Source organism: Elgaria multicarinata, chromosome 1 (assembly GCF_023053635.1).
Source record: "Elgaria multicarinata webbii isolate HBS135686 ecotype San Diego chromosome 1, rElgMul1.1.pri, whole genome shotgun sequence".
NCBI lineage: Eukaryota > Metazoa > Chordata > Lepidosauria > Squamata > Anguidae > Elgaria > Elgaria multicarinata.
This window is the reverse complement of record NC_086171.1, coordinates 28,004,832-28,027,264: the sequence shown is the minus strand read 5'-3', so window position 1 is coordinate 28,027,264 and position 22,433 is coordinate 28,004,832. Positions and strand designations below refer to the sequence as shown.

General features: G+C 40.9%; 2 protein-coding genes across 9 annotated transcripts in view; one reads left to right on the top strand and one right to left on the bottom strand.

Moving 5' to 3' along the window:
* The window catches only part of ITGB1 (integrin subunit beta 1), a 51,922-nt gene extending 43,330 nt beyond the window's left edge, over positions 1-8,592 (top strand). Inside the window, exons 14-17 of one of the 2 annotated variants that reach the window (XM_063125496.1) lie at positions 856-1,088; positions 4,213-4,379; positions 5,066-5,146; positions 7,463-8,592. In XM_063125496.1, the coding sequence (XP_062981566.1) occupies positions 856-1,088; positions 4,213-4,379; positions 5,066-5,140 (475 nt within the window). In that variant the 3' untranslated portion in view covers positions 5,141-5,146; positions 7,463-8,592. The remainder of the gene's footprint in view (positions 1-855; positions 1,089-4,212; positions 4,380-5,065; positions 5,147-7,462) is intronic. The other variant, XM_063125504.1, reaches the window with a different exon arrangement.
* The window catches only part of LOC134398138 (restin homolog), a 79,869-nt gene continuing 58,833 nt past the window's right edge, over positions 1,398-22,433 (bottom strand). For 5 of the 7 annotated variants that reach the window (XM_063125386.1, XM_063125394.1, XM_063125424.1 and 2 more), the window contains 5 exons: positions 22,091-22,234; positions 19,076-19,165; positions 17,046-17,132; positions 15,182-15,243; positions 10,397-13,528 (listed from right to left, as the gene is read on the bottom strand). In XM_063125386.1, the coding sequence (XP_062981456.1) occupies positions 13,439-13,528; positions 15,182-15,243; positions 17,046-17,132; positions 19,076-19,165; positions 22,091-22,234 (473 nt within the window). In that variant the 3' untranslated portion in view covers positions 10,397-13,438. Of the gene's footprint in view, positions 1,747-10,396; positions 13,529-15,181; positions 15,244-17,045; positions 17,133-19,075; positions 19,166-22,090; positions 22,235-22,433 lie in introns of those variants that run through there. The other 2 variants (XM_063125408.1, XM_063125401.1) reach the window with 2 other exon arrangements.

Genomic DNA, 22,433 nt, shown 5'->3' with positions numbered 1-22,433 from the left:
CTTATTCTGTGGGCGGTTTAGATGCCGTTGTTTTAACAGAGTTGGAGCAGGATTTGACCAGAACTCCCATCTAGTCATGTTTCAGGGATAACTCCCAGCTTGTATAGCCTGTGGAAATGGACAAACAACTCTGGAGGACTGAGGCCCACCACTTGTTCTCTGGATTCTTGCTCATGTGGCTTGTGAAATCGTCCCAGGTTGAGCTAGGTATTTGAATCTTGGAGGAGAGTAACGCCTCCTTGAGGAAAGGGGGGTCCCTGCTAGCTTAAAGGAAGCAGTGGTGAGACCACTACTGAAAAAACCTAGCTTAGATCCATTGGTTTCTGATAATTGCTGCCCAGTGTCAAATTTGCCATTATTAGGCAAAAGGTGTTAGAGCATCTAAAGCGGCAAGGGTGTTGAACTTCAGGCGCTTGGAGACCCAATCTGGCCTCTCCAGGGTTCCCCCAATGGCCGTGCCCTCTTCCCCAAGTCCTACCCCATTTTCCCTGACTGCTGATCGTTTAATGAATTCCTGGTTTTTCCATGTTTCCCCCCTCCATTGTAAAGGTTGCAGTGCCTTCCCTAAGGCACAATTAGTGACAAAATTTTACACTAAAATGTGAAATGTGCCCCCCTTTTGCCTTCGGCCCCCCCTTTTGCCTTCGGCCCCACCCACCACTGGAATGTCTCTCCCGAGAGCTTCTCCAAAATTGAATGTGTCCCTCTGGCTGAAAGAGGTTTAGCACCGCTGATCTAACATCAAAAACTGAAGAGTTCCTGCATCGTTAGGGAAATGTGTCTGCAAATCCATTTTGAACAATAACATCTGAAGTTTTAAAAGACCTGAACTTTGGAGTTTCTTGCCTGCAATAGGGATTGCATCCAGTGCAAAGCTTTTAACAACGGAGAAAAGAAAGAGAGATGTGACGAAGAGTGTTCGCATTTTACCATGGAGCTGGTAGACCACAGAGATAAGTTGCCACAGCCCGGGACCTATAATGCATCAACACTTTGCAAAGAGAAGGATATTGATGACTGCTGGTTTTATTTCACATACTCTGTGGATGCAAACAACAAGGCCATTGTCCATGTGGTGAAGACACCAGGTATTTCTCCATCTTCACAAGGACTGTGTTGATTCTGTTCTTCTTCACGATTTCTTGAATCATAATTACTGCTTGATGCCTTGATGTTTAAAGTCTTCTTAATTGAACTTTGTGTGCTTTGTATTTATTTATTTTTATTTATTTATTACATTTCTATATCGCCCAATAGCTGGAGCTCTCTGAGCGGTTCACAAAAATTAAAAACATTCAAAGTATAAAACAACAGTATAAAACCATAATATAAAATACAATATGAAAGCTCAACCAGATAAAAACATTTAACTGTAATATCCAGTTAAACTACTTGTCTTCTGGCCATCATCTGATTTGGGCCAAAAGTTAGCTTGTTCAAGATGGTTTCCCTCTCCCTCCCAAAAAACGCTGTACTAAAACTGTTGCCCTAAGTCTGTAGAGCAACACATTCTGGCCTCTGCCACTGGCCAGGGTGTCCAGCTACTGGGAGAGAGACCTGTATGAATCCAACCATCAACCAAAACAGGAGCAGCTGCAGCAAGCTGGCTTCTCTTTTGCTGCCAGAAAGAACACCCGGCTTCAGTACCTGCTTGCCTCTTCACTTCCTGATGCTTTCACCTTTTGTATCGTGTCCACTGGACCATAAACCTACAAATAGTCTTACCTTGTATACTCTGCATAGCACCTAGAAAATATTAGTAATTAATAGTAATAAGTTACTACAATGAAGATAAAACCTAAACTAGCAGTTAAGATGAAAAGTAGAGGTTTGTCTAGTTATCATTCTTCCAAAAAACAAAATAGAAGCCAAAGCATAATGTTGCTTCCTTTTCTGTGACTCAGTGTGCTTTAATTGTAATAGTTCTTGCATAGAAATTGTGTGCATCAGTGGGCTGCATGGTTGTCCCAATCAAACAGATGGTCCGCACTGTCTCTTTCAAGGAAAAAACAGTGAATTCTGTGGGCAGGTGAGCAGTGACTACAGCTATCATCCATTCAGTGGCTTGCATGCTATCCTTTTTAGCAAAGAGCAGAACACACATCAAGAGTTCCCATCCTCTCCTCCCCCCTGCAGCCATCTGTGGACTTTAAATACCTCTACGGAAGGTCAGGGAGCCTCCTGAACAATGTGTGATGAAGTGCAGGGAACTTCTTGGGAGGAGTGAGTAACAAACTTTCCTTCCATGAACTTAGGTTAGCTTATCTTAGGATCCAAGCATGATCCTGGTAATTCCCCCTTCCCCAACAACCCCCACCCACCCCTATAGCAGAATATGTATTGTAATGTGTTGAACCGATAAGAATTGATTGTATCTTGTTGGTGTGGCTAGTTCTGTATGTATGCGTTGTGAGATAATGATGAGTAATGGAATATATTCTTGGAAATGGAAGGAGGCTGCCACAAGTGGGTCGTTCAAGTGCTGAAAGCAGCCTGTAGCTTAACTTAGCTCTATCTGGGTGTCACTAGTATATCAGTGGCAAACTTGATTACATTGAGAAAAATGAGAATGGTGGTGTGACCAGGTCCAAAACTAAGAAAGAAGTTATTGGCATCATGAAGGTTATAGAAGGCTGCTCCAGACAACACAATAATATATTAAAGAATACATTTTTATTGACTAATCGTGTTGTCTGGCTTGAGAGAGGTTTCAGAGATCACTGCCCATATACATTAATTCTTGAAGCCTTTACCATTAATTCTTGGTAAAGATTTGCAAATCTATCACTGAGTGGGATCTGTTCTTCGAAGTCTTTGTATTATCTCTTGATCTGGTGAATCTCAGATATGCCTTTTGAAGTTTGGGAAACAAGCTAATCAGATGAAGATACTCGTCTCATCCCATCCCAGTTGTTCAGCAGGCTTCCTCACCCTCAAGAGAGTCTTTTGGGGGTAGGTGGTTACAGCGGTAGAAGAGACAGGAAACTTTCCCTCTTTGAACGTGTTAGCTTATCTTAGGCCTTAGCTAGACCTAAGGATTATCCCAGGCAAATGGAAGGGTCATCCCCCTGCCTGCTCCCGGGATCCCGTGTGTCATTTGTATGCACAGGGATGATCCCTGGACGATCCTGGGATATAGGCCTGGTCTAGCCATGGCCTCAGGCTCCGAACCCAAGATGTCTGTCTGCTCTTGTCCCGCCCAACCCTTTTGAATGTGTGTTGCCTTTACACAACTTGGTTTTTTTAATGCAGTTCAGGGATGATGACTTTGAAGTGCTCCTAAAGATTCAACAATGTTGTGATAAAATGGAGGCTGTTGGCATAGATATCCTGCATTTAATATCCTGCAATTTCTTTACCTGCTGAAAATGGCAGATTTTAATCTATTCATATATTTGTAACAATATACACTAGGCTGTAGCCAGTTCTGTCAAACTGACTTTGCCCTACCAAATTTCTTCATTATATTTCCTCCACAAACTCTTAGAATCTTAAAATCCATGCTCTTCGAGTTGGAGGGTAACTTGTAGGGCATGCAGTTCCAACCCCTTGATCAAGGCAAAAAATCAAGAGTTGGAGCATCCCTAACAGGTGGCTGCCAGCCTCTGCTAGATCTCCAGTGAGAGAGGGGGCGAGAGTCCACCAATTGGTTCAATTGTCAAACTGCTTTTAGTGATAAGCCATTTTCTCCTAATGTTCAATTGTAACTTAAGCCCATTTGATCTACTTCTACTCTTTGGAGCATGGAGAACATGTTTTTATCCTCTCCTGCGTGACAGCTCTTGAGGTATTTGGAGAGTGCTATCATGTCGTCCCTCAGTCTTGTTCTCTCCATGCTACACATTCCAAACTCCTTCAATCTTTCCTCATAGGACCTATTTTCCTGCTGACCATCTTCATTGGCCTCCCCTAAACCCATTCCAGTTTGTCTACACTCTTATTGAAGTGCAGCACCAGAACTGAAGATAATGTCTGAGTAGTTTCTACAGAATAAAATGGAACTATTACTTCACATGACTTGGAAACTATTGTTCTATTGTTGCATTCTTAAAAGCGTATTAGCCTTCTTTGCAGCTACATCTAGTTTCCAGAAAGCTCATTTGAGAATTGTTCTAGTTATACTCCTCTAGAGTGGCAGAAATTATTGAGATATTTTACGCATTGTTGTTTTTACATTATGCTAAATTGCACTTCCATTACTTTGTTCTCCAGAATGCCCGACTGGCCCTGACATCATTCCTATTGTCGCTGGTGTGGTTGCTGGAATTGTTCTTATTGGTCTTGCCTTATTGCTGATTTGGAAGCTACTCATGATCATTCATGACAGAAGAGAATTTGCAAAATTTGAGAAGGAAAAAATGAATGCAAAATGGGATGCGGTGAGCCACTATATTAATCAACCTAAATGGCCATGCAGAACTCCTAGAGAAAGCAGCATTTTTTATTTATTTATTTTGTTCACTGCATTTTAGGAATGTGTTTATCTAGGATAAAAACACACTAAGCTAAGCTTCATTTCTCTAGATCACCAAGCAACCTGGAGTAGGTAACTTGGACAGAGAAGTCTGTCCTCTTGAGTCTAGCTCTGAGCTTTTAATTCTTTAATTATGTCACATAGGTTTTCTAGGTGACGACCACATTATCAGGAGAAGTTCAAATTCACTCCATTCATGGGTATCTGCTGTGTCTTAACCACAATGTAGTTGAGATATACAGCTTCTGTTAAAAGTCAGTACATTGTATGTATATAGTTGATGGAAAGAATAAATTTGAGACGTCATATTTAAAATAACTCTTGAAAACTTGGAAAACCGGTACATTGAGGTTGTGTTGGATCATGCAAATACATCCTGTGTAGAAGCACCATTTTTGTTCATTTAGAGTGTATCTTTAGTAAGGTTTGGGTCTTTAAAATGATTCCTGTTCTTTTGAAGGGCACTGAATACAACTGTAGACTTCAAAGAAACTAACAATTTTATGTAGGATACAGCATGACCTTCTATTTTGAGTTTTGAGAATGTTTTGTCTCTTCTGTATTCCACATTGATAATTTTTCTACCTTCAGCAAGAAAACCCAATATACAAGAGTCCTATTAATAATTTCAAGAATCCAAACTATGGACGTAAAGCTGGTCTCTAAGTTTCCGTTCGTATTTTCCTTTCCATTCTTTCTCTATGCATGTCACTTTCTTTACAGTAACTGCATGTGCCATTAGCTAATCACTGCTTGACTCTTACAAATTTTACAAGCCACTGTTTCATATTTTTTGATGTGAAACTAGCCTGAGAAGCTGAGATTGGGTCTGATACATAAAATACAACAACACAACAACACTGCTTATTTGAACCCACAATTTTTGGCTGCAGCAGAACAACAATTTTGCAGGAAGGCAACCTGGTGATGGTAAAAGACAAGTCACTTGAACACCTTAAATATATAAAACACATACACACTCAATACTCCCCCCTTCCCATAGTTGTTCCGCTGCCCCTCTTTATCTCTTCCCCTTCCCCCCAAGCTTAGCATGTAGCAGTGGGGGAGGGGGTTCTTCCCCCCCCCCTTAGTTTTACCAGACATCTGGGGCATGCTGCAAAGTATCCACAAGCACCACATTGGGGATCCCAATTTTAGGTAAACAGAATTGTGTTGTTCATATAGGGTAAACATGCAGTTGACTTGGCATATGCATCCTCTTCTTCCCTTTACATTTTCTTCTTCTGTAAATTTCACAATCTCTATTTCTTCATTATTTGAGACTCTTCAGTTTTGTTTCCTTACTTTAAAATGTGTAACTCCAGGCCACGTTGTAAGTACTACATCACTGCAATCAATAGAAATGCGACTCTGTTCCATGTGGAACACAATATTCTGTGTTTCCAATATTGCAGATAGCAAGGGCTCTCAAAACTGCACTTTGGCCCTGAGTTTTGTTTGGCCTTCCTCAGTGCCTTCATTAAAATTCAAACTTGGCAGCAAGGAGAAAATTAGACATCAGAGTTTCCTCTATGTTGTCCTTGTGCAATGAAGTGTTTAGCTATGTGCTCCTACAGAACAACCTGTCCCCCCCCCTTTTCCCCTAATTGCCTGTCTAGTTTGCACATAACAGCAAATCATGGGTTAATTAACCCACAATTTGCTATTATGTGCAAACCAGGTCACTGCGTGCTTTTCTTCTCTGCCAAGTTTAAAGCAGCCTAGTTTTAAGCATAATGAGTGCTTCTTCAAAGATGTTTTTAAGCATTGCCATGAGCAAACCACAGTAATTCCTAAGCATGTATGTGTATGGATGTGTTGCATGTTTACATGTACAGAGTTGTTCGATGGGCATACAGAAAAACAAATTGAAATTGTGAAGTTAGTTTGTAATAGGCAACTGTTGCCTTAGGAAGATGGACCTTTTGGTCTTTTATCAGCATAGCAATGCTTAATCCTTACACATAATCCAAGTTTATCGAAGTCTGGTAAGCTTCACATTGATACATTATACAATTCAAAATCAGATAATCATATTTGTCAATTGTACCAATTGTCACAACATATCTATATAATTTAGAAAACAACAAGTGAGTTCTTATTATACAGTTTGCTCGTGTAGAACAGCCTTTCCCAACCTGGCGCCCTCCAGACAATTTTAACTACAACTCCCGTCCTCCCCAACCATTGGCCATGCTGAATTGTGGCTGATACGAGTTGTAGTTCAAAATGTCTGGAGAGTGCCAGGTTGGTGTAGACTGATATAGAGCTTGTACCTGAGCAATAAACTCTCCGTTCTATACGCTTACTGTTTGTTATCTCTGCACTTGAATAGCTAAGAGTGGGAATGGCTGTGTTCACCTTCAGACTAATTCTGGACGTATGAAGAAACCAATTTGTGAATCTTATGTTAACCCTAATAAGAATATGGCAACCACAGATTTCTGTAAAGTAAATGGTTAGAACTTCAATTTGGCCCCACTCTTAAGGCCTTGTGAATAATGAATTAGCAATTAATTTGTGCATGTTCCTGATAGAGTCATTTCAACATTTGTTTTGCATTGACAAGAGTGCGTTCCAGGTACCTGGTATAATCCCATGTGCACTTTTTTGTGGGAGGGTGGATGGGGAGCCAACAGAAGCATGTAACGCTAACAGTGCAATCCTGTCTAATTGAAAGCAAATTAAAACGTTTCGGTGAAAGTTGCAGTCCACATACTTTAACCACCTTGCATATTCTAAAGGAATAATTTATCAATGACATGTTGCTTAATAAAAGCTGAAGTTGCTAGAAAATCTTTAGCTGTTTTTTTTTTTAAAAGATTGCTTATTTCAATCCAGTGATGGCTGCAACATGTACATAGAGCACTATGTACTGGTTTGACTGTACGTTGAAATATTTCCACTAAATGGACTTTTAAATATACTATTTCAGTAATCTGTTTCATTTGTCAAAATTAATATTAATAAACTTTTTTTTTCTTCTAGGGTGAAAATCCTATATACAAGAGTGCAGTGACAACTGTGGTGAATCCTAAATATGAGGGGAAATGAAAATTGCTGTGTAACTTCACAACACTGTATGCAATGTAGCAATTTTGTAGTCACAGTAACCTAGCTTTAGGGCAATACTGCAATGAATTTACTAATTCATGACATTAGATATAGGATTGTTTTCTATGCAGATTTTAAACATGTACAGTATGCTTTTTTATTTTTGGAGAGGTTTTTTTTGTGAATAATCAGTGCCAGGGACTGACAGAAAACTTGAGACTACATAGCCTGCTCAACTAAGGTTACATGGTGCCTTTTTTGACTTTTTTCCCTTGTGTATCTGGAGTGAAATGGCTAAGGCAATCTAAGTATTAAAATTAGTATAGTTTGTAGCTTTATAGGCAGATCAGAGCTTGGTTCGCAGGGTTAAAATGCAAGCCAAACAATTATTTGTAAACTACAAAATTGACTTTTGCTTGTTAAATATGGAATGTATGCAAGACTTAATTAACCTTATTGGATATAGTAAGTTGAATAAGATGGGAACCATGTTGTTCAAGGCAATTTAATATGTGTATATGCATTTTAAACTGTCAAAGGTTACATATAAGAACAGAAATAAATAGATCCCAAACAATAGCTTTAATATTGTGCCATTCTTTTTCATAATGTCGATGCACAGTAATTTAAGAACTTTCCTTTGTAAATTCAAGTCCTGGCTGTATTACTGAAAAGTAGTTTGCCAAGACCAAATGCATTAGTGCTCTTAACTTTTTAATTTTTTAAAAAATATATTCTTGCTTGGGTTAAAGCCTGGTGCTTTGTCACATTTTTCTTTAATGTATTTGATTTCATTTTGTGTAAGATTATTGTTGTGAAAACAACTTGATTTTCTTTCACAGTCTTGGCTGTAAATTTGCCTTTATCCTGTAGCTAAGATTGCATAATTGTCATGTAACATGACTCAGTCAGGAGATACCATTGTGCCATGTATATTTGCCTTATTCTGTCACCTATTCAATACTAGCCACATTATTGTTTTAAGTGCCTTTTATTTTAACAAATGTTCACTTTTTACAGTGCTATCATGGAAGTTATTTATTAAATAAAAAATCTTAAAAACATCTCATCTGCCTTCTTTTCTACATTGTGCATTTTAGTGCCCCTGTGAGTTCTTAAAATATGTCAGGACAACTTTTTCCCTTCAGTAAGAATTAGTGGGATATCATTCTAAAATTTTAGCAGTCTAGGAAGAACAAGTTTAAGATAAAATTGAAATGGGTAATGCATAATGAACACGGTTCTATAGCTCTGGAGTAATATGCAAACCAGCACTAATATTATTGTGCAGATACAAATAAGTTTGTTCAGAAGTAACTTTGAAGTTTAATAGCAGAAAGACAGCAGAGAGGAGGCCCAAGCTAGCTTTCCTTGGCAAGGTGTTCCCACTGAGAATGCCTTTCCTTGTGTCATAACCAAATGCCTCTGCAGGTGGTGGTACAGAATGCAGGGCCTCTCCCCAAGTTCTTAAAACCTGGGCAGGCTGTTATGGGAGAAGGTGGACTTTCAGGTATCCTAGTCACAAGCTATATAGGGCTTTCTAGGCCATAACCGTCACTTTAAATTGTGCTTGGACACAGACCAATAGCCGGTGAAGCTGCTAAAATAAGAGAAATCAGGCCTGGTCAAAAATCTGGCTGTAGGATTCTGGCCCAGCTGAAGCTTCTGAACAGTTTTCAAAGGCAGCCCCACATAGTCCAAGTGGGAGGGGTAAATAAGGTATGCTTGACTGGCCAGAGCAGACATCTTTAGGAACAGGTGCAGTTGGCTCACAAGCTTTAGGAGCACAAATAAACACCTGGCCACCGCTGAAACCTGGACAACCAGGTTCAGGCCTGAATCCAGAAGTACATCCAAACTGCAAGCCTGAGTCTTCAGGGGAAGTTTTACCCCATCCAACACAGGCTGAGTTTCTATTTTCTAATCTGCCTTTCAACTAACCGGGATCACCTTGGTCTTGTCTGGATAAATTTCAATTTCGTAATCTAGTCTATTACCAACAGCAGCTTCCTTGGATTTAGCTGGAAAGGGGAGACAGAGTTGGTTGTCATCAATATATTCGTGGCATTGAACCTCAAAACTTCGGACAACCTCTCCTCCCAGTGGTGTGTGTAAGTTAAATAGCATGGGGGATAAGATGAAGCCCTGAGAACATCACAGGCTAACAGAAATCCCCCAGAACCATCTTCTGGATTCACTCCTCCGAGATGGGTAGGAGACACTGTATAAGAATACTCTCAAGTCCCAGCTCAGACAGATGCTTTGGAAGGATACGATGGTCAATGGTATTGAAAGTAGAGTAGCAGCCAAACATCATCCAAAGCCATCTGCCTGAATAGTGATAGGATGAGGGTATTGTGGGATAGATGCCCTTCATTCTCAAGTGGACCACTAAAGTTACAAGAACCTTGGTGAATGCTGGGTGCAGATATCAACCAAATTACATGGCTCTGTATTGGAAAAGCCATCCATTGTAGGAGGGCTGTGCAAGGCTTGGCCTCGGCAGTCTGAGGCTTTGACAGCCATTTCAGAGAGTAGCCACCTCATCCTGCACAGCCCCTGCAACGAGCCACAAAATGCCTATAACTCCCAGCATGCCTTGGCAGGGAAGGTGGGCTTACTGGGCTCCAGGAGTGATGGAGCGCTTGTGGCCTTGCCCGCCGCTGATTCCAGAGTATTGACCCTGGCCCTGTAATCACAGCCCTGAGGCTGCCAGAATGACACCTCTGGAGATTCTCAGTGGCACCAAGCCCTGGATGACCACAGGCCTCCAAACTACCTGCCATTCATTCACACCTTGTCATAGGAGGTCACCTCAGCGTCACTTGCTTTTTGAATTTTGCAATGAAATTCTCCAATTAAAAAACGTATACAAAAATGTGTATATTAAGGGAATGTGCACACAGAAAGTGACAATGACTGAAAATAATGTTAAAATGCACTATATTAGGAAACTTGCTTGCAAAAATGTGCATATTAGGCAAAATGACATACAGAAATGCATATATTCGGAGAAATGCACACACAAAAACATATTTCCGTGGCAATGTTTTAAAAAATTCTCAACATGAGTTCAAATTGAACTTAACATTGGAGAAATGGCAATCTGGGGAAAACAACTTGACAGACTCTTCCTTGGAGCTAGAGGACTCTCCAGAAGGGCTATTCATTGAAGAGGTAGAGGAGGGACTCCTCTTGTGGAAGGACTTTGTTTTGAGTCGTGGTGCTGCCTTTTCTTTATGGAATATGTCGGGCCTGAGTTTTAAGTGCAAAAGACACTGCTACTCTTCCACTAAAGACCCCTTAATTTCCTGAGCAATCATTTCTCTGATCCAAGAGTGGAAATGGGGCTGGGCTTCGTTACTTCTAAGCTCTGGGAGTGTCTGTGAAGCTATTGCAGAGTCTATGGACCGGCTCACCCTCCTTGCACTGCTGCTGATGGCACTTGCAGTATTAACGCAGTGGAACTCTCTCTCAGTGCTAGCGCTGCTTCTGTCGAGCTCTCCTCTGTGAGCCTGACATCTGCCTGCAATTGTGTCTGGGCTGGCTGTAACTAGCCTGAGTCCCAGGTAGTGAAGGCTGAGGGCAACTGCAGAGAAGGTACAAGTTGCTTGCATCTGTGGGCCTTGTGTGAGGAGGGGCAGCTGTCATGCCTCTACTTGAGACTGACTAGCAAGAGATCCCTCCCCATTACAATCAAGGATACTATTCAAGGCTGCCACTTGTCGCTCAAAGGTACTAGTGCTAAGGGGCCTGTAGAACAGGTGTGGAGTGACTTCCTCCCAGGAACCGAGCTCCCTCTCCTGCTGTCGCCATTCTTTAAAGAAGTTGCACCTGAACCCTGGATGGAGGAAGGCTTAGGTGGCCACAGCAGGCGGGGAAGGGGACACAAAAACACCATTTGCATTTCCAAGCATGCATGGAATTAACTGTAATATAAAAAAGGATAGCATGCATGGAAATGGCAGTGTGGGGCACTGACTGGAACCAGGCTTGCTTGGGAGGTCGCAAATACCTAGTGACTTCCCTAGCTAAAGTGGTTTGGGCAGGAAAAGGGAGGGAACATAAAAGTAAAAGCACTAATAGATCTTGTTGTACCAATTCCGGAAGGCCCAGTCTGGGATAGTAGGGTAACCCCTCCCCCTTGAAAAGTTCAACAGTATTGGACCCTGTCTGCTATCTAGAGCGAGGGGCTAACCCATAAGCCCTGACCAGGTGGTGGTCATTAAAATGAGCCATAATACAGCTTTTAAAAAAGCGTTTCCCTTTCCCATACAGGGGAAGTAGAAAAGCGACAGGGCCCTGTGTTGCCCTCCATTGTGATAATTTCAAATGTTCCACCTAAGCCTTAGGTTGTTTTGAGCTTTAGGCAAACCGGGAGCGGGGGTGGGGAGGAACGAGGCAGCAGAGGGAAAGGAACAAGGCAGCAGCAGGAAAGGAACGAGGCAGCAGCAGGAAAGGAACGAGGCAGCAGCAGGAAAGGAATGAGGCAGCAGAACACGTCTCCGTCTGGCTGCCCATTTCCCCCTCTTTGTTTTTATGAACTGCCCAGAGAGCTTCGCATATTGTGCAGTACAGAAATACAATAAATATATAAATACATAAATAAATTTGTTTTAAGAAGAGCTCCGCAGAGAGACTTCAAACTAAAATCGGCATGAATGAACGAGGCAGCCGGTTGGTGCAAAATCAGGAAATCGGCCAATCACATTGTCCTACCCTCAAAGCTCCACTCACATGTCAAAATCTAATTTAACTCCCCCCAAAGACACATAGCCATAACGCAGTGCAAACTCAGACGTGATCTAAAAGCCACGGTAAATTGCAAATGCGAAGATGCGCATTATCGGGTTAAAAACCTGGCGCTGCAGCAAATGGACAGCTGCAGCATGTAACCTAAAACATGAATATCTGCATTTCAGTCAGAGTAAACAAGCTGTAGACAAGCCCCCACTTCCCTCTATGTGCATGCATATATGAACCTTACTTTCTAGGTTGAATAATTCAGAAAGAACATTATAGGAAAGGAAGGAAAGGAACCTCTCGTGCAAAGCACTTGAGACATTACAGACTCCTAGAGGGACGCCTGCTTTTGCTGACGTTTTCTTGGCAGACTTTGTAGTGGAGTGGTTTGCCATTGCTTTCCCCAGTCATGGTTACCTTTCCCCAGCTAGCTGGGTACTCACTTTACCAAGCTCGGAAGGATGGAAGGCTGAGTTGAACTGAGCTGGCTGCCTGAGAACCAGCTTCCGCTGGGATCGAACTCAGGCCATGGGGAGAGTTTCAGTTGCAGTAACTGCCGCTTACCACTCTGCGCCACTCGAGGAAAACATCTACCTTATTTTTCTGGAATTTAAAATCCAGTTCTGCTAATGCTATCATCTGTATTCAAAGATAAGGCTGATTTTCAACATCCTTATTTTTAAAAATATTGTTAACTGTGCTATTAACCATGTATGTAATGCAAGCTTGGGAGGGCAAGCAATTCATCTAAGGAAAAGCAAGGTGTTTTACTTAATATGAAGTAAAGCAGAACTCAATTTTATTTGTTGGTGCCATGTGACTTCTATCTGGGTTTTGTGACAAAATTCTAATGCCAAGGATCTAGACTGATGTTTCAAACATCAGATTGCAGGGCCAATAGTATTGTACCACAAAAATGTAATTTTGGTTAGAAATAATGTAATCTACATTAATGTAATGATTAAAATGATCACTTTTTGAGCTTTGGTGGTTCAGGTTTCATATATTTTAACTGTCATTCCAGTGCAATCAACTTTTGGCACAGCTCTCAGAACAGACTCATACAATGACATACATCTGAATGTTTCCTTTTCACAATTCCACAAAGATGAGTTTTGTAAAATGGCTTCATCGTTGAATTAATCCATAAAAAGATTTAGAATAAAGTCACTGATGTCTTAATTGTTCGTTTATGGCTTGGAAAGATCCAGGTTTTTTGAAGGGATTGCATCCCTTTCCACAAATAACGATTGTATCCTAAAAATGAAACATAATTGTTCTGTATAACTATAATTTAGTTACTATAATGATATAAAGTACATTTTGGATTACTATGTGAAAATCTGGTTCCATCAGTGCCTATCGCAAATGTGAGTTGGGTTAGAAAAAGGAGTAATGCTTGGCATAAAGAAGGTCCCAGTTCATCTCCAGTTAGACAACCAGTGAGCAGTTCATGAAAAAGACCTTTACGAGAGGCTGGGGCATTCTGGGAGTTGTAGTCCAACACATCTGGAGTGCCCCAGGTTGAGGAAGGCTGTGCTAGAGTATCTACTCATGCTTTGAGTATGAGTAGATAATACTGGGCTTTGTTGTTCTAGGTATGCATATATTTTTTTTTAAAAAAATGGTGAAAAATGAAACCCACAGTGTCTTTCCTGCTATCAGATGCATTGCTTTCAGTAAACCAGAGACCGGGAATAGTGAGAAATGGTCACCTGGTTGGTAGCTGATGGACTGCAGGACCAGCAGATGGGGCTAGACAATTGTTTGCTAGGTAAATGGTAGTTTGTTTGAAGAACAAAATATCTGGTATGATTTGCAATGCTGCACTCGCATCATGTTTAAGGTACCCAATTAAAATGCTTGTATTCAGATGCAGCAAACAGTAAGGTCCGAGCATTTGAATAAGATACTATGGATTTCTCCTGTTGGAATTAACAGTGCTACTTCAAAATTGATTTGACAATTACTGTTTGAGTGTGCCATATTCAGATCAGCACAATACATCGGTCATCTGTATCATATTGTCCTTCATACACTACAAAATACACGATACTTCCACACAAATAAATCTATGCAGAATCTATGCATTTAAAGTGTTTGAAATTTCTCCAAATTATGCACAAACAGTTCTTTCCAAGATAACTGCTTATCAGCAAGTTTTCATAGTCAAAGAAAAGTTAAGTCATATCAAAAAAGCTTTAATATCTGACTAATATGCCATTTCACTAATGAGTGTTCTGTTTAAATTGGTGTTGGATACTTTTTTAACTTCAGGGCCAGATTGCCAGCCAAGAAACCTGAAGCCTGCATTCCAGAGTCTAAAGCGGGCATAACCATCCCACTTTGCACACACCATTCTCTCTCTCTCTCTCTCTCTCTCATTCTTACACACACACACACACACACACACACACACACTCCACAGCCCCCTCCTCAGCTGATCCATACTGACAAAAGTACTCCAGGCAATCCAAATTATAGAATTTACTAGCAAAATTTATTGGCCCTGCCCCCTTTCCCACAACCATCAGTCATTTCATGGTTACCTGGCTTTTGTGCATCCCCCTCCCTTTTCTAAAAGGTTGAAACGTCTCTCTTAAGCTAAAGAGCTTTTAGTTTAAAGTTCTTACTTTAAGCTAAAATACGCTGGTATTTTTGGTATCTGGCTCCACCCCTTCTGCCTTAGGTCTTGTCCACCACTGGAATGTGGCCCCCAAGAGCTTCTCCCAAATGGAATCCAGCCCTTGGGCTGAAAGAAGTTTTGCATCCCAGGCTTAAAAGTATGCTAGCACAGAAATTAGGATTATAAACTCCGAGCTAATTCCCTTTAAACGTGTCATTGTTTCAAGAAACCTCTTCTTAATTTATATTCTCTTTAAGATAGGAACTACAGAATGTTCAACTTACTTGGTCCTGACCAGCCAGAGAACTTGGTCCTTGAGTAGATGAGAAAGGAGCTCCTCCTAACCCTAAACACAAACCCCATTACTTCATCATACCTTTTGAAAGCCTACCTGGTATTTCTTGATTTTATTTCTATATTAGGGACAATGTTCATCAAATGTGTAGTATAAATATGACTGGCTGTAGTAATAACAACAATAGAAATATTTCTATGCTATGCCAATTGAAATGTCAGCTATTATTTGAAATGGAAACGAAGCAACCTTCTGTTATGGTTTCAATGTACTTTCAACTTACATAGGAAGTATCCTGAAAAAACTACTACAGAGGATTGCTTGAGTTTATCATCCATCTCCCCTTCCCCATCTATGATGGATCAACAGACATAGAATGCCAGATGTACAGCAGCAAAAGGAGAAAGAATCCTCCCCTCCATTTTTCAAACATGAATGTAGTAAAATGGTGAGGTCCAAGGTAGTTGTAAATATGGGCTGACTATACTGTAAGAGAGGAAGTATAGGCACAAGGGTATTTATGGAATTCTTTGCTGCTCCAGTCACATTGAAGGCTAGGTTATTTCCTGAGCTAAAGATGGGCACATCTGCACAAGTATATTTATCAGAATATAAATATTGCATACAAGAATTGGATGCAACTCACACAAGTCAGATGTTAAGTACAAGTCAATAATGGAAGGAAAAACATCGCCCAATGTCATCTCCAGGTATAATGGATTGGATCATGCTTGGAGCAAACCCACTGAAATCAATGGGACGTAATCATCACAAGTTAGTCATGGCTAAGTTCCAGTGATTTCAACTGATTACTCTAAGCATGACTAAGAGCACCATCACACAAGCGGTCTCACCATGCCTGGTGTGTGGATTTGCAACACGGTACTCATATGACGCTGTGCTTGTCCTGCTGACACCCCGCCTCTTCCCCAGCCTTTCCCCAGAACGCCTAGTCTGGATTATTTTGCCTAAGCGCGTTTTCCTTTGTTGGGGGCATGTGTTGTGACAGGGGCCTTACTGGTGGCTTGAACGGATTGCATCAGGTCCTGGCAGGGGAAAGCAATCTCTCCCAGCAGCCGGCTGCATCTCAGGCTCAAAAACATTTTTTTAAAATTGTACAATGCCAAATCTCTGCAGAAACAGGATTGTACTCCCTCTATGCCCCCAAAGAGCCAGGGTTGTTCCATTTTTGCCAGGCAGAAAGGCAGTCTGGTTGAAGTACTCATTTGACAGGACCTGGCTTGTTACAGGGGGAAAGGAGCAACCAATGAACTGGAGGGAGAAAGAGAAGGGGGCGGGGTGGAGTGGAGTGGAAGAGCAAACAAGCGAAAGAGCATTGGAGGTTAAAAAACAAAACAAAACACGGAGACAAAGCAGGGGGGAAATTACATGTGACGGAGCCCTAAGTCTGGATTCAGCCCAATGCTTTTCAATGGAACTAATTCACATGTACAGTTCAAAGTATCGAGCAATCTTTCAGAGATCACGTAACATACATGGACATGTGAATTAGCCCCTAATTTTGCCACTCTGATTCTAATATAAATCAACACACTCACTCACTTTCTACATGGCTTATTAGGGACATACTAAAAGGGAAAGAGTGTCAATCCTGCTTTTTTAGATGTAAGGGCTAAAATGAATGGATATAGCATCCCTGGAAAGTCTGTGGTTTCCTCTGTTTTCACTAACATGCAGCTCTCATTCTGCCAGCCTACAGAAAGAAACTTATCTCTCTTACATTGGAATCGTGATTAAATTTAGATCCAGCCCAATGTCTTGAATATCATTTTACTTTCCCCCTCTCTGGGTCCAAAGAAAATATAAAACCCTTGTTTAAGGATATAAAATACCTTTCATATCTGGTCCCAGGAGCTTTCTCTTCAATAAATACAGTTTTTGAGCATAGTCCTTTTGTGGTAACTGGTTTGCTTCCCATGCTGTACAGAAAATAAAGAAAATGTAATATTCAAAACAGAATGTTTTGAATTTAGAAATGTCTACTGTAGCTGATCAAAAATAGTTATAAACCTATTGCATAGAAGAAATAATAACTAACAACTCCTCACATTTCTTGGTGACTGAAGGTTAAGAGAGGCAACAAATGCATAAATATACAGAGTAGGCATTAAAAATAAATCTAAAGAAGTAAGAACGTTTACTCAGCCAAACTATTTCGTCTCCTAATTGTGTTGACATGTATGTTTGGTCAAAGTAGTGTGGAAAAAAGAACAGGGAAATCGGGCATCATGTGGAAGAAAAATGAAAAAGAACGTACTAAGAATTATAAGTATCTAGCATCCATCAATGTTCAAATTGATTCAGTTTCTGGAATTAAATATTGGTTTAATCACAACTGTGTGTGCTGCACAATCTGCAAACACACATAACATTTGGCACTCAGCTTTCATATTTTTAAGTTTTTGTGGTTATTATGAAACGCTTCCAAAACAATAATGTCTTGACTACTTTAGTAATTACGTCTTGCACGACTTGCTTTTTATTCTTCAGCATGCATGTTTATACCCTATGCATGCTTTCTGTGCTTCCGCTGGCTCCTCCCACTTTAGGTTTTTGGGAACTGGAAGAACCATCCCATGTACTTTACACTTCATAAATGTGAAGTAGGGGTGCAGAACCTCTTTCAGTCCAGGGGCCAAATTCAATTTCAGAGAAACTCTGGAGTCTGCATTCTATGGGTGGGCAGAGCCAAAGTCAAAGTGGGTGGGACAATTTTTTTTTTAAAACCAGCATATTTTAAATAGTTCTTCCTCCCAGTAATTAAGCCTTAGGAGAGGCATTTTAACCTTTAAGAATCGAGAAAAACTGCACAAAAGTCAGAGAACCACAAAACCATCAGTGGGGCCAGGGAAAGGGGGCATTGGGAACCCCAAAGGGGGGGATTTGTCCCCCAGGCTTGATATCCTGCACCCCTGCTGTAAAGGACTGAGATGTTTTGGTAAAAGCCTCCATTGTACTTGATGCAACAAGACTTAAGAGTAGCCTGCAAGCTTTCTGGCTGACAGAATGTGACCCAGATCCTAGTTCCATTGAATTAGGCAAAGAAGTCTATATCCTCTCTGTTTAATGCAGCCTTTAACTTTCTGGGCCTATACTGGCTCCGTTCAGAAGACACCTTAAACCATGGCTTTAACCATGGTGAATAAAGTAAAAGGCCTTATTTGCAGTGGTTAAAGCCATGGTTTAAGGTGTCTTCTGAATGGGCCAAGTATGAAATGGATCCTGACAGAATGCCTCTCCTGACATGAATCTACTAAGCTCAACATCTAAGGCCCTTCTCTGGGTGCCTACTCTGAGGGAAGCTCAGAGGACAGAGACAAGAGAGAGGGCCTTTTCAGTAGTGGCCCCCCAATTATGGAACCCTCTGCCCGACAAGGCTCACCTGGTGCCAAAATTATTATCTTTTCAGAGCCAGGTCAAGACTTTTCTCTTCTCCCAGGCATTTAACAGCATATGTTCAGTTTTTAATTGACCCAGAATAGATATTGACCAGATCTACACCAAGCAGGATACAACACTTTAAAAACGGTTTGAAAACGGCATATGTAATGTGTCCTGGGCCTGAACAGTTGTCAAAACCATTATAAACCGTTATAAGCAGTAGTGTAGATCCTGCCATTGTATGTAATCTGTTTTTATGCTTTTTATGGTTTTAAATTTTGTATATTTGTTTTTTATGTTCCATGTTTTAATCTTTGTAAACTGCTCAGAGGGCTTCAGCTATGGGGTGGTATATAAATGCAAATAATAATAATAATAATAATAATAATAATAATAATAATAATAATAATAATAATAATAATTTTTTTCTCCTTAAAAAACTAAGAAATATTTTCTTTATATACTCAGCTTCTTGGCTTACCTGGTCTTGGGGGTTGTGTAGAATACTCATGGAACCTAGTTGTGCCAGGTGGTTGGGGGAAAAATACTGACATTTTTCTAAGTCTTTCTGCTGCAAATTAAAACATAAAAAGATTTGAGTGACTGTGAGACAGAGAAGTGATATAAAATCGATAGTTTCATCCACACAGCTGTTTTTCCAATTCATTTACTTGATAGGAATATTTTTTTAAAGTGTTAGAAATACAAATGTTTCAGTGAAGCAAATTACAACTTCACATTAAAATTGTAGTTGCTTTGTACAAGATTTTAAAACTTTATAGCATCTGCTAAGTACATTTTTTAAAAAAGTAAAACAATACCATAGACACAGCGCAATATGCATAATAATCTAATGGGCAATAAAAGGTAGGTACGTAATTTCTGTCTTTATTAGTTGAGCATTTACTGAGTGTGAGGACTATGAGCCAAAGAGAGGTCATCTGCTTTTGCCACATCACCATGCTAACAGATGAGTGATTCTGTACACCACCATGGGTTATACTGGAGTAATGCTTGCCCACTGATAGCAACAGAGACATGCTCCTTGGTGTCCAAAGATATGGCAGTCAAGACAGAACACGAGAAGAGCTTCACTGAGTGTGTGCCTGGAAGCCAGGATATGTCGTTTAATTCCTTCACTTCTGAGTAGAAGCACTGGGCCAACAATTCCAACCCCTCCCCATCACCCAAAGGAAGATTTCGGTTCCTCTGGGATTAATTTGGGGTATTTGTCCTTTCGCTCTCACATATTTCCATGGATAGCCAGTGTGGTGTAGTGGATAGAGTGTTGGACTGAGACTCTGGAGATCTGGGTTCTAGTCCCCACTCAGCCATGATGCTCACTGGGTGACTTTGAGCCAGTCACTGTCTCTCAACCTAACCTACCACACAGGGTTGTTGTGAAGTAAAGAGGCAACTTCAAGCCCTCTCCTCTTACAGAGAAGCATAGGAAACTGCCTTATATTGAGACAGACCACTGGTCCATCTGGCAGTGGCTCTCCAGGGTTCATGCAGGAATTTTTTCAGGCCTACTAGGATGTCCAGGATTGAACCTGGGACATTGTGCATGCCAAGCAAATGCTCTGTCACTGAGCCATGCCCCCCTTCTTATGGTTCTTTTAAATTTAAACCTCCAAGGGACTTGTTTCAGACAGCCCTTCAAGTAGAAAACAGTCCTCTGTAAAGTAGGACACATGACCAACTGGTAGGACTGGAAGGGCAGCTCACCTCTTCCATTGGCTGCATACTTGTGCTTTGTCACAAAAATTGGTACCAAAAAGACTTTTATATTACGGCCCATCCCCTGCAAGTCTTGACACCCCTCTCTATGAATGTAGGTCAGAATGCTATCCCAAAATTGGTGATTCCATGGCACGGACCCTTGCCTGCTCTATACATAAGGAAGGGAATTGGACCAATGCTAGTGCACTCCTCATACTTGGCATTGCCGTGCATGTCTTTGCTACTGTAACAGTGGTTACAGAAGGCTAGAGCAGGCCTGAACATCGTGACAGTTTTCCCTGCAGCTCTGTTGTCTTTCGCCTAGTCTGGGTGCCTGCCCTAAAGCCAAGAAGGGACATAGAATCAACCCAAGCTGGCCAGGGGGCAGGCCAGGGGGAAAACACATATATGACATTCTCTAGCCATGCCACCATCCCTGCCAAATTTGCCACCACAGTGGTGGAAGTGACAAAAAATGTGGTGACGTTTCAAAGAAACAGCACCCGACCTGTTTTGAAGTGCAATTGCACTGCAGAAATGTGATTCTGCTTGGAAATAAGGTGTGGGCTCTCTGCACAACCTGTTTCCTTGAAAAATTCCTAATTTTTCCCACTGCTGCCGCAGAAAATTCAGCAGCAGTGGCTGGTCAAACTCAACAGGGGGGAAGGTCCAAAGGACCCAACTGCTCTGAATGTTAAGGAAGGTGATCCCTCCCCCTGCAGCAGCTGCTAAAGTAAAGACTGCCCACTGCTCTGGCAGGAAGTGCCATTCTGATTGTAAGGAATGCCTTCTGGAGGTTACAAGAAAGGTCTTTTAAAGTAAAGCATTCTTAGAGCATCATCAGATGGGGTGGGGTTGCATTTCCCTACCATCACTATGGCCTCCTGCTGCTGTCCCACAATAAGGATTTCTTTACACAGAGAAAGAAAGAGGAAACAGCAACAACCACATGGCCCATTCAGTGGGCGTTTTTATTGCACTGTTTTTCCTGCACACAGCAGGAAATGGCAGCAAGGTTGGCTTTTAAAAAATAAATCGGATTTACCGAGGTCTATTTTGTTGCGGAAAAAAGACCAGAAGGGGCAGGAGGACAGCGTCATCAGAAGGATGTGCAAAAAATGTGAGTGGGCAGTAATGAACATGCGATAAAACGCTGAGCTGATGACATCCTTACCTTATAATGCAAGATCCAAGGGAAGATAAGAAGTGTAATAGATAAGAAATCTGAAAGTTTGGGTATTCTTTTTAGAGAAGCTAATAAAATATACATTCATAAAGTACGGAGGTGGAGGGCTGGGTTCAGGGAGATTGCAGTGAAACCATCAGAGAGAATTTACACTATTAAGAGAATAGTTACACATAAGCACATACATTTACATTCCAAGGACAAATAAAAATGTTAGCACAGAAATTTGGTTAGAACCATGTTATAATGTGAGAATTGGAATTTTAAAAATATGTACAGGTCACTTTTGTGGAACATAATCTGCAAGTCCTGGGATTAGTCTCTAACAAACTCTGAAAAAAGTTGTTGACGATTATTATTTTCAATCAGTTGGACAATACATGAAAAATGCACTCACAGAGAAAAAGAAACAACTCACCCCTTAAAATATTTGAGTACTAAAATGTTCTGTAAACTCTAACCTGTTCTGATTTCATTTAATTTTAAATCAAATTATTCACAACAGCAACAAAATACCCACTGGCTTCCTGGAAAAGTAACAATAAATTTGAAAGCCATCTTTGTATACACAATTAATCTATTACTTACAGAGGGCGTTACTTTGTTGTTGTTGCTGTTGTTGTTGCTGTTGTAACTGATGCTGTGCAAGTTGTAGTGCTTGCTGCAGATTTGCTCTATGGCTTGGAAGCAGACTCTTGTTATACTCTAGTATCTCTTGCATCGCAACGTCGCCTGAAACAAAACGATGGTTGAGTTAAGGCAATAAATATATTATTAAACTTTTAAAATATTTTGTATATCTACAATCCAGACCTGCATATGGGTGATCTGTACTGCATCAAATCTACGCTGGCAGGTGTCCTACTTTACAGAGGACAGTCCTCTATTTGAAAGGCTCCACTACTGAACGACTGTTGAGTTCAAGTCAAGT